The 12,458-nt window shown below is 35.8% G+C and overlaps 1 protein-coding gene across 5 annotated transcripts in view; it reads right to left on the minus strand.

Moving 5' to 3' along the window:
* The window catches only part of PBX3 (pre-B-cell leukemia homeobox 3), a 188,919-nt gene that overhangs the window by 29,251 nt on the left and 147,210 nt on the right, over positions 1 to 12,458 (minus strand). For all 5 annotated transcript variants that reach the window (XM_005881485.2, XM_014529367.1, XM_014529368.1 and 2 more), the window contains 2 exons: positions 4,413 to 4,603; positions 1,329 to 1,464 (listed from right to left, as the gene is read on the minus strand). In XM_005881485.2, the coding sequence (XP_005881547.1) occupies positions 1,329 to 1,464; positions 4,413 to 4,603 (327 nt within the window). The remainder of the gene's footprint in view (positions 1 to 1,328; positions 1,465 to 4,412; positions 4,604 to 12,458) is intronic.

A 12,458-nucleotide genomic window follows, 5' to 3' on the forward strand; every position in this document is an offset into this window, starting at 1 on the left:
CCCACTGGCCTGATCACCCACAACTGCCCTCCCCTCTTGGCCCCTAACTGCATCTACCTCAGTCCCGCCACCATGGCTTTGTCCAGAAGAACATCTGGAAGGTCTCCTGGAAGGTCTCCCAGTCTAATTAGCATATTACATAAATAAAAAATAAACTTGCTTAATTAGACCCGCTTTCTGATTTAGCGAAACTTTTTCCAGCCCTGTGAAGCACCCCAACTTCTCTTTCAGGTAATTGTCAGCAACATAGCAGTAAATATCAACATGAAGCAGATTATTATTGTAGATCACGAATTGCAGGGAGAACAAAGAGTAAAATATTTAACTTTAGCAGTGTTTGACTATATTCTGCACAGTGAGAAAACCTGAAGTCATTTTCAAGTTCCACCATTTCTTACTTTTCAGTCAGGTCAAGTTTCTAAACTTTGTAAATCTGTTTTTTGACTAATGAAAAGAAAATAGAATTCTACCAAGTCTCCTTTCTACCTACTCCAGGACTTCTGTGAGAATCAAATGAGATGAGGCATGTGAAAACGCTTCACAAACATTTGGTTAAACTGTAAAATGTTTGCACCTGGCTATAAAGCAAGTTGGGTTCTTGGGCTGAAGAAACTTCAAGGAGGCTAGTTGCTAGGGAGAGGAAACTAGGCATTGCTACATGATGTCATTACCCGGTGCCCATCATCAACCGTTTCCGGGTTTGGGTGGGCCCCGCATTTTGCGCCATGGGGTCTTGGCAGCGTTGGCTGCAATCTGGTGGGGTGTCACTCTGGGGTGGTGGCGGGGCCTGTGTCCCACTTGGGGGAAGCCGAGTGTTGGTTTGTTGGCAACAGGTCTGTGGTGCCGTTTATTTTTAAATGGCCAGTGCGCATCATGGCAGTTCCTGCGTTGAGCGTCTTCTCCCTGGTGGTCAGTGCGCATCATAGCTACTGGTCAAACGGACAGACACTTAGCCTTTTATATATATAGATTTCCTTTCAGCAACAAGTGAATTGGTTTCTCACTGGAGGAAGCTTTAGCCAGTCATCTGAATTGGGAAAAGTAGGACTATATGCCACTAAACTATCTCTTCCCATGGCATGTTTATGTCCTTTCTATCAAAGATTTACACTAGGGTGGTGGGTGACTATCTTGTCTCCTTGCCACTTAGGTTTTAAAAAAATTAAACTTAAAAACTTGAATAAAAATGTGGAAATATATATGTTTTCTTTATGTCTTCTCTGATGATGAAACATTTGGATATGAAATTTGGTGAGAATGCTCTGAGGAAAGAACAGGGTTTGTATATTACTGGGGAAACAAGACAGACCCATGAAGTCCTCGCTCACCTGTGACACTGTGATGCTGCATTTCTTGGCCAGCTCCTCTTTGGCTTCTTCACTGGGGTAGGGGTTGCTGAGGTGTGAGTAAAAATATTCATTCAAGATTTCTGTGGCTTGTTTACTGAAGTTACGCCTTTTTCGTCTATGACAAAAAACAAAAAGAATTGTAGTTATAATAAGCACTAACCAAAGAGAGATATATTAATTAGGATCATACCAAAAAAAAAAGTACATTTCTATTTTTAAACATTCTTGGGGTCTAATTTATCAATATGGTATTATAAATTATGCTCTTGGCATCCTCCAAAGCACTAGCCAACGCATTTTAAGATTTAGAATCACTAAGAAAAATACTAGAATGGTGAAGCACAATTAACTTCATTCTTTAATTTATTCAACAAATATTTACTAAGGATCTAATGTGTTCCAGATATTTAATAAAGATTCAGTTGGAACAAAACAGATAATACCTACCAGAGAGTTTATAGGAGATTGGAGGGTTAAGGTGAAAAGTAGAAAGTTAGGGGAAAAAAGATATTAGACAAGTATCACAGAAATAAATAATTACAAATTGTGGTGACCATATCAAGTACGATGAAGGGAAAGCATAAGATATAATGAGAGTGTATCAGAGGGGAACCTAACAGATTATGGTGTCAGGAAAGGTTTCCTTGAAGGAGTGACATTTAATCTGAGACCTGGAGAATGTGTAGGAATCAGTCAAAGAATAGAGGGAGGAGAAATGAGTAAAGGAAATGGTCCTGTATCCAAAAAGAGGTTGAAAAGTCCAAAGGGCTAAAGAAATCTGGATCACAGTAAAAATTAGAATATGTGTGAGATGAATCTGGAAGGATAGGCAGGGGCCAGATTATGTAGGCTTAGTGAGCCCCATAAGAATTTTTGGTGGCAGTTTTTAAGTTATTCATTTTTAAAATCAGTACTTTTTAATGGAAACAACATGACCCATTAAAATAACTAAGTTTAATGAGAAAAAAAGAGGAATTTTTGGATTTTATTTTACTAGGAGAAAGCTATTTAAAGATTTTAAATCTTTTTTTAAAAAAGATTTGTTCTGACTGCTAATAGTGGGAGGAGGACATGAAAGGAAATACAGATATATTTAAGGAGACAACTGCAATGGTCAAATTGAGAGATGATGGTAACAGCATAAGGTAAGAGTAATGGAAATAAAAAGATTCAAGCTCTATTTGAAAGGTAAACACAATAGGACTTGATGATGAGTTGGGAGGGGGAAATGGGTGGAGAAAACAGAAAAGGAAGGTAAGGGAAAAAATACATCAGGGGTTTCTAGATTTGTCTGTTTAAGCAACTGCCTAGACTAAGGTAAGATTTGCTCACAGAGAAACACTAGGGGAGGAAAATATTTATTTACTGGGAGAGAGGTGGCAGAATGTCAGGAGATCAAGTGTTTATTAACAATTTACATCAAATAGCAAAAATGCCATTTGTTACTAAGTTTTTAAAGAATTCCAGCCTGAAAATTAGCATTTGTCAGACTTCACCTTAAATCAGATTCTCTAGTAACTGAAATATACTTTCCCCAAATAACTTTCTTCCAAATAATCTTAATGATCTTCTCACTTGTGATATGCTACACTCAGAAAAGACAGTCAGTAGGCAGTTGTAAATGTGTAGACCCTTATGAGATTCTTCTAGTTACAATGATGCCGCTAACATGGAAGGTTAAGCGTGTCATCTGTGTCTCAACATCAAGGAAGAGTCCAGGGAGCAAGAAATCTAGGTCTGATCCAAACATCTCAAGTTATCAAACCTAAAATTTCTTATTTCAAAACTGTGGAAGGTTAAACCACTGTTTCCTAAGGGATGAAGAAGAGAATCAAGACCTATTTGGGGATTAAAATCAACAGGATTTGATGATTAATTGGATGGGGAGATGGTAAGGGAAGACAGAGAAGGGGAGGAAGATATATACCAAGAACAACAATTAGCATTTTTGCAGGAGTCATGCATGGCTTGAAAAGAAAACAAAGCCCTGACCTGGGGTACTCTGAGGCACACTCTGAGTAGGTGGTTCGGTGAGTAGGGTGGAAAACATCTAGAATAAGTACTGAAACTGTCAAGCCTACCGATAGCTACCTGGTTCACAGATAATGCTTATTGAGAAGAAGAAGGGACCAAGGGCTGATACAGGGACCTGCTAAACTAGGAGCAAATGGTAGTTAAATTAGGTGGCAGATGTTCCTTATCTGGCTCTAAGGAAGAGCTCTGGCATGAAGAACCGTTCCACACAACTTGTTTTCCAGTTGAGAAGCTAACTTAGTTATTTTTTCTAATACTGTAAAATCTGGATGATAATTATCACCTGTCAGATTCCAAGGACGAAAAAGCCAAATGAAATAGACACTCCTTTCCAAAGCTGAAGATTGATCACAAGCTTTAGCAATGCTCAAGAGGCAACCCTGCAGAGGCAGCATGCAGTAGCAACTTGACAATTCTTTTATTCTGTTATCTGGTAGGTCAAACACACCATATACAACTTATCACCTAATTCCTGTGGAACTTGGCGAAAGCTTCAGGTAAAAGGGAAATCTTCATCCTTACAGGAGAAACTGATAGGCTTTCTTACTTGATTTGGAAAAACAGACTTTGGGGCTTTGTGGTCACCTCTATTAACTAAAATACCACTTGGTTCTTAGGAGCATCAGTATTTCCAACTATTTTCTTATAATGTACACAAGCAATGTAACATCAAGAAATTCTTAGAAAGCAAGCCTTTGTTAAAACAGAGTTACAGACTGAAAGTTATCCTTAAAAATACTTTTTTAGTATCAGATTTCAAAAGCCACATCTTCTAAGTCATTAGGAGCAGCACTAATCCTATTTCCCATGTCACCAAATTGGAAGCTAATACACTACCACTCCCAGACAAGAGGCTTGACAGCACAGACACCATGAGGCGAATTACCTGTCCATCGTAGAGAAGAGCTCTTACAGCCAAATTAACAAAGTATCTAAAACCAACTAACCATTTTTATAGGAAATAACATACAAGGAGTAAAAAGGGGGGAGGGGAGGAAAGCCACGCAATAGATTTGTGGCCTTACATACCTGGCATCAAGGAACCTTGATCTTAAAATCATAACTGCTTCACAAGTGCTTTGTTTGAGCTGCATCTGAATGGAACTAAATTTTCGATGGATGATGCCCACCATTCTTTCAATCTCTTTTGGGGAAATGGGACGTGTTCTACTCTGCTCTCGGAGAAGGTTCATCACATGTGTAGTGAATTCATTACATGCCTGTAAGGGAGGAAAAATCACTCTTTAGAAATCTGGTATTTTATATGATCACATCCAGACATTAACTCATTTGAATTTCTACCTCATTTGCAGTTGCCAATGGCATGAAACAGTGGGTAGGGTAAGATGAAAACTAAGACACTGGTGAAATGGCAGTGGTAGGTAGCGCAACAAGAATTCTGAAACTGAATGGCCAGACATGCAAGGGAGACACTGCACTCAACTGCCTTTCCCACTAACCTTGTCCCAGTTCCAAAATGAGGTGTTCCCAGTGGGGGATGCTCTCTACCAACTCTTATAGATAAATATAAATTTATCTTAGTATTATTGTTAATACTAAGCACCTTCTAATTTCATTGAGGTTTTACATTTATTCAACAAATGTTTACTGAAGGACTATGAAGTTCAAACTCTTCTAAGTGCTATTAAGGGACACAGAAATGAGCAAGATATAGACCTGGCCTTCAGTGTGATAAAATATATAACAAAAATAATTTTCAAACAAGGCAGTCTGTGCAAAGTGTCACAGAGAGCTAGGAATATGTGCTTCCTAAGTTCAAAGGAGGGAGTGTTCTCATCTGGAGGCAGCGATCACGGCAGGTTGCATGGCACAAGTGACATTGGGGCTTTAAAGAATGGATAGGATTTTTGAAAGGTAGATAAAGATGAAATCAGGAGGAATTCCAGGTACAAGGAGGAAAACTGGACATAATAGTATGTGGCAAGTTCAGAGGAACTGAGAGACTATGTAGAGAAGAAGGGATTCAGGTTTGTGATAGCATATAAAGGCCTTGAATGACAAGCATGCCAACGTCCTAGTGTAATTTAGCTGTGGTGTAGGCCCTATTAGTGGACATGAGCCATCCCTGGAAGATGAGCAAGGCAGCTCAACTCTTCAGGGGAGGGGCAAATCCTGATCAGATTTGGGTCTTAACAAATCAGGTTTTAGTTAACAATCCTCAGCCCCCATCTCTTTCAGTTCACTTTCACTGAAAGCCAGTACTGCCTGGGTAAATAAAGCATCTGTCCTTGAATAAAAAGAACATCTTCTGGCATTTTTGTTAAAAGAATTCTGCATCTTACTGCACAGATGCCCCAGATAGGGAGAGCAGACAGAACAATCATTGATCACGGCAAGATACATTTTGAAGCTAAAATAATGTCCACTTCCCTACAGATACCCTGAACATTGTTCATATCCAGCATATGATGGTTTCTTTAACTGCTCATTAGAGAACTAACCTTTCAAGTACACCGGGTGTTTCAATTTCTCTAGGCTTTTACAGGGCTTTTCTATAAATATTTCTAAAGTAAGATAAAGAGAGTCTTGCTTACCAGTTAAAATTTTTCATATGTTTTACGTCTTAAGAAATGTAAAATTCCTTGTGAGTACTGGCATCATGCTATACTTATGGAAATCTTCAGAGTGCAGAATTGTGTAATATACACAGTAGGCATCCAATAAACATCTATTGATTGGTGGGTTTTTGTATTACAATTCAAGAACAATGTTAATAGCCTTAAATATATTATCCCTGAAATATAAGAGAATAATTCTTAACCTGCAGTCCATGGAGAAGTTTAGAATGTCCATGACTCCCTGAAATCATATACAAGTTGTATGCACGTGTTGTATTTCCTGAAGGGACAATTGTGGAGTTTTTGTTTGTTTTCATTTTGGATTCTTAGTCTAACTAAAAAAGGCTAGGAATTATTATCCTATATTATGACAAAATTATATTAAGGAACTTTGCAACTCTAAAACCAGAAGTTTTTTCCATCTTTACGGAAACCAAAATAAAAGTAAATTTAAGATTTTCCCTGCTCTACTGTCATTGTAAACGATCTTATGCAGAGCTAAAAACAAGTGGCTGCCCTGCCAAGAAATATGTCTATTTTTTCTTGCACTTTCCCTGAAGAGATGTTCATATAATTTGAGAAACTCCAGGCCTTAGTTTTATCATCAGTAAAATGAAGAAAATTAAACTAAAAGTGTTTCCCCAAACTGGGATCAGCAAGTTCTATACTTCTATAGCTAGTTCCAGAAAATGTTCATATATGGCCAATAATACAGTATGTTTGGGTAATGCAATATTAAGCAAAATTTTAAAAGGCTCTTTTTTATTTTTGCAGGACTCCTCAGTACTTCTATTATGCCAATTGCATAGTAAATCTTCAAAGGGGAATGGTATATCCAACTTTTCCCAAGTAAATATGATCACAAAACCTCTATTCTCTAGAGTAGTGCTGTCCAACAGAAATATATTAAGACCTGCCCCAGCTGGTTTGGCTCAGTGGATAGAGCGTCGGCCTGCGGACTAAAGGGTCCCAGGTTCAATTCCAGTCAAGGGCATGTACCTTGGTTGCGGGCACATCCCCAGTAGGGGGTGTGCAGGAGGCAGCTGATCGATGTTTCTCTCTCATCGATGTTTCTAACTCTCTATCCCTCTCTCTTCTTCTCTGTAAAAAATCAATAAAATATATTTAAATTAAAAAAAAAGGAAATATATTAAGACCCACATATAAATTTTTTAAATTCTCTAGTAGCCATATTAAAAAGAAAAGAATAAGGTGAAACTAATTTTAACATTTTATTTAACTCAATATATTAAAATATTAACATTTGAACACATAACTATAGAAAAACTATAATGAGGCATGCTATATTCTTTTTTCATACACTTTGAAATCTAGTATGTATTTTACATGTATAATACATTGCAGTTCAGACTGACCAGATTTCAAGTCTCAATAGCTGCATGTGACTAGTGGCAACTATTGGACAGCACTATGGCATCTTGCAGACCAATGTGCTATTAAAAACTCATTGGAAAACAGTACTGTCAGTAATCTTTGATGTTTCTTTTTTCACTTGTCATTACCATGCATTCATATAAATATACACACACACCACCACCAACAACAACAAAAAAAAACAGATTCACTTAGGAGTGTCCTTAATGAAGCAAGAGAAATTATTCATTTTATTGTATCTCAACACTTGACTAAGTCTTTAATATTCTGTGTGACAAATGGGAAGCACACAAAAAGTACTTCTCTGCATATAGATGGATAGTTATCCCAAGAAAAAGCACTTGTGTGATTAAGTTGTAAGTAATGCTGCTTTTTTTTTTCATGAAACACTATTATTTGAAAGCAAAATAGACATATTATGATTATTCGAACTTAGGTGTTTGGCAGATGTTTTCTCAAAAATGAAGCCAGTGAGCCTGTCATGTCAAAGAAAACAGGTGATAGTAGTTGTGCCAGTGGTGAAATTTGAGTTTTGAAGTTAATTATTATAAATTTAAAAGATCTGCACCCACCACTGTGAGCCTGACAGTTTCCCATTAGACTTTCTGATAGATTGGTACTGATTCCCAATGTGCCATTGACGGAATCGAAATGGCAACCTTTTGGTGCATGGGAGGATGCACCAAAAGATTGCAGACTCGATCCCTGGTAGGGGGCATGCAGGAGGCAGTCGATGGATGTTACACTTTCATATCAATGTTTCTCTCTCTCTCCCCCTCTCTAAAAATCAATAAACTATTCTTTTTTAAAAAAGGCTATTAATATATTCCTCCCTATTCCAGTGATATATCTGTGTGAGGCCAGATGTTCTTCATATAATGTTCTTCTTTAACCACATGACTGACTGCAGAAGTATACGTGAGAATCCAGGTGACTTCTATGAAGTCCAACACGAAAGAATTTTGCAAAAATGTAAAAAAAAGTGCCATTCTTCTCACTAAAGTTTGAGTTTTGGGGTTTTAAAAAATGTTACTTAAGTTAACATAATAGCTTATTGTTCTTATTTTTAAATTAATAAATATTTCTAATTTCTAGTATAATAAATATTGATAGATAGATGTAACCAACCAAGTGAATGCTCTTAAGGGGGTCTCCAATAATTTTTAAGAATCTAAGTCCTAAGACCAAAAAGTTTGAGAACTGCTGTACTAGACTATGGAAGCATTTATTTGTACAAATAACATTGCTAATTCCTACAAACTAACTCACACATTATGGTAACAGACAACTATGATATGGCTTATGTTTTGATAAATAATTCAAGACTCCTGAATGATACCTGCAATGTTAGCTCTCCTAGTATTTCTCTGGCTGTATTGTAATCTCTCCAGAATGAATGTTTGTTTGCCTATGGTTTCTAAGAAGCAGTCAAAGGCTCATGTGGACAACAACAACAAAACACAGGTTAAGAGTAAAAAGTTTTTGCATGTAAGAACTCATAATTTTCTAAAACATTTGCTGAATGTCTCACAAATTATTAAGTGAAGTCATCTATGAATGCAAATGCTGATTAGCAATTTGGCAATAGCCCAACATTCACAGAATTCACATAGCTTTTCTTTAAACCAGTAGTTCATACATGATTAATTAGAACATCTCATTTATGTAGTGTGCACATTAGCTCATTACTCTAAGTAAAATTCGTTAAGTATTTACATTTAGATAATTAAAATCTGGGTACACCCTTAAGAAAGATGCATACACTTTAGGCAAAGTGATTTTTTTTTCCCTTTATACCACTGAAAGTAAATTACAGCCTCATTTACAGCCTCATCTCTACCAGTTTCAGAGCACAACACAGTACTGCCTCATTTCCTATTCCTTAAAAGGTAACATTTTAAAAATATAAATGCAGTAAGAATGACCAAATGACTGCAGAGTTTTGAAGGGCCACCCAACCACATATTAGCATCAATGCTGTTTATAATGTGAGATGCTCACTTCAAACATTTATCATATCCACCATGACTATGTTATTAAAACAGACATTAGAGTCTTTGAATTTTCTAATTTAGAGTAATAGCAGAAACCTTTTACTTTTAATCCAGCTGCTGAAAACTATCTAGGATGCATTTTTTGTGTGTATCTTAAAACATACATTGCAATAACATAGTTAAGTGAACATAAAGCACTGAAGGCCTCATGTGAGAAAAATCGTTTCAATCAATTCTGAATCTGAGCCTTCCTTTTTGCCATTTGTTCCTTTCTTATTAAAAATTCAAACCAAATAATAAATGAGAACTTGCAATATTTTTTCAATACTGTTTGTAATAATATTATTTTTATTTAGTAAAACTGTCTTCTCAATATTCATATCTATTTGGTTTACACTCAAAGTTTTCAGTGTTTTGTTGTTTTGTGGTGATGCTAGTTTGTTATGAATTCAATTTCTTGCCTGTGGGTTCAGATCAGTTAATATAAAAATGTAAAACCAAACAAAGAGCAAGCACTAATTTTTAGAGGAAGTTTTTAAATGGTTCAGTGATCAGATCTAAATTTGTAACCATCTAGAGAAGCTAATTGTGGACAACAGATCATAATACCACCTATTGTAAATCCACTTTTCAAGAAAGAATAAATCTCTATTAAAAGTCAATGCCTCTCAAATTTGCATGCATCCATTTTCTAGACGTTTTTACAACCTTACAAGCAACTTTAGTCCAATATTATAGATTTTGTGTTTATGAAATGTTTATTATTAAATCAACAAATTCTTCACTTAAAGATTCTTTTGCTAAGCCAACTAGAATGAAACCAATATGCAAAGATGAAATATCTATTGTACTTCAACACTTCTTACCTAATTACATAGTTTAGGGACCTATCTCATGAGGGTTTTGTAAGGATTACGTTATATATGTATGTTAAGTTATTTGCATAGAGTCTGGAACATAATTAAATACTTAATAAATGGCAGTTATTATTGACAATGAAAATGGCAAGTTAATGAAATTCATATTTTTGTGTGTGTTAATTCTGTAAGCAAGTCCCTACTCTGATTACCTAACATATAATATAATTCTGCCTTGCCACTGCCTGAATACAAACACTGCTTCCAAACAAGTTTAATAAAAAAAAGAGTATTCAAATATAAAACCATTCATTAATCAAGCATATGGTCAAAGATACATTTGGTACATAGACTCAATAAACTAGAAACTTGGAGGGAAAAAGGTGAGTACTCAAACACTACTTCCAGTCAAGGAAAAGACCCAGCATGAATACCGACAAGAAGTAAAACCCTTCCCTTGGAACAATGAATAACAAAGCCTTGCTTGGGAAAATGAAATATAAAGTTTATATCAGGTAGTAACCTTTTGTCTTTCCTGCTTAACTATTAAAAATAAATAGCAATTTATTTAGGAGTTTGCAGGCTAGACAAACTCTAATATAATAACATCAGCATTTTTTAAGCTGATAAAAATAAAATTTCTTTACAAGCAAAGCAGATTTTGCCAGGAGAGGTAAGTACATGATGTTGAGATCCTCAAAGAGCCCAAGGCCATTCCTTTACAATGGTTTAGTTCTACACTCATTCTCCATTTCCCCAACAATCCTCAGTAATCTGAAAGTCCTCTAGTATCTAAACAGTATCTGATTCGTCTTGAGCACATTCAGTGTATGTTTGGTTCCAATGCTCTACCTGATTTGAGGTGAATTCATTTGACATCTGTGAACTCAGAAAGCAGGTTCCCAGATGCTTGTGGAGGGTTGGTACCCTTACAACACTTTTGCCTTCGGCAAAAATGTATTTCAATATAATTATAGTAGATAGCTTTCAATATGTCATCTCTATTATAGCAGCTATAAATTATGAAGTGAATTGCCTGTGTACAAGCATTTCTTCTGGTACAAGCAAAGTGGGAGAGCTGCATAGGGCATGATATATCTTGTCCGTTTTAACTGAGAACAAATGTCTAAGTCAAATTTCATTTGCATATACCAATGTGTCCATTTCCCTTTGGTAAAGAGGTGAAGGAACCAGGAAGGCCTTCAATTCTTAAAAACAGGCTTCCCAGAACGCTTGGTTAAAGTTCATTAGGAATTCACCTATTCTAATAGTTGGGCCTTTAATCACAAGAGCATATTTGAAAGGTAATGTAAAAGCATTTTTCAAAACTTCTAATTAATGAGAAGACAAACAAGCAATAAGGTTTTTGTCCAACTAAAGAGGGAGGCAATGCACCAAAGACAAGTAGTATGACAGCTGCTGCAAGCTCTGGAAAATTGTTATATTCCTATTTGGTGTCAGGATCAACAAGAGAAAAGTAAAATAGTTTTGTTTCCTTTGGGTGTGGTAATGATATTCAAGAATCTGATTCTAATATATATTCTATTATTTAGACTATATTCTAATATTTAGCCTAATATTTCAAAATGGTTTTTATAAGTGAGTTTAGGTGATTATTACTAAAAATAATTACATCTAAGCCTATGTAATGGAGACATATGATCAAAGGACATTTTATAGAGAACCAAAAGAGGACAGTATATTAAAGATAGTACCATTTCTAAAACACACATAAAACTGAGCCTTCCAGCTTGGATTTAATTTTGCTCAAACTGTAGCTCTAGTCTGCTTAGCTTTGTAAATGTGGCTATGTTTATAAGGTACTTTAATTTATGGCAGTGGTAGTGTGTGTTAATTTTATGGCAATCTAAATCTAAACAGGCTTCAGATACATTTTCATTACAGCTTCATTGCAAAACACAGTAGAGTGAATAGCTCTAGATTCCAATGTAGTTTATTTCCTTTAATAAAAGATTCAACACAATTTTCAGATGAAGCTTCTGCCTTACTTAACATATATGTTCTTCCTATTTACTAACAAGCTTTCCATCACTCAGAATACCCGTGTTCACTTTAGGAGGAAAAATCAAGTGATTAGGATAGTTGTGTTTTATTTTTCCATCTCTACTCTGATTCCATTCCAAATGCAATCCAATATGGGCAAATTAGAAAAAACAAACAAATAAAAAAACAGAATGTACCTGAATTATTTTCCAATTTGACATAAGTAGCAGCATAATTCAATGAAAA

This window comes from Myotis brandtii, unplaced genomic scaffold (genome assembly GCF_000412655.1).
Source record: "Myotis brandtii unplaced genomic scaffold, ASM41265v1 scaffold68, whole genome shotgun sequence".
In the NCBI taxonomy this organism is placed as follows: domain Eukaryota; kingdom Metazoa; phylum Chordata; class Mammalia; order Chiroptera; family Vespertilionidae; genus Myotis; species Myotis brandtii.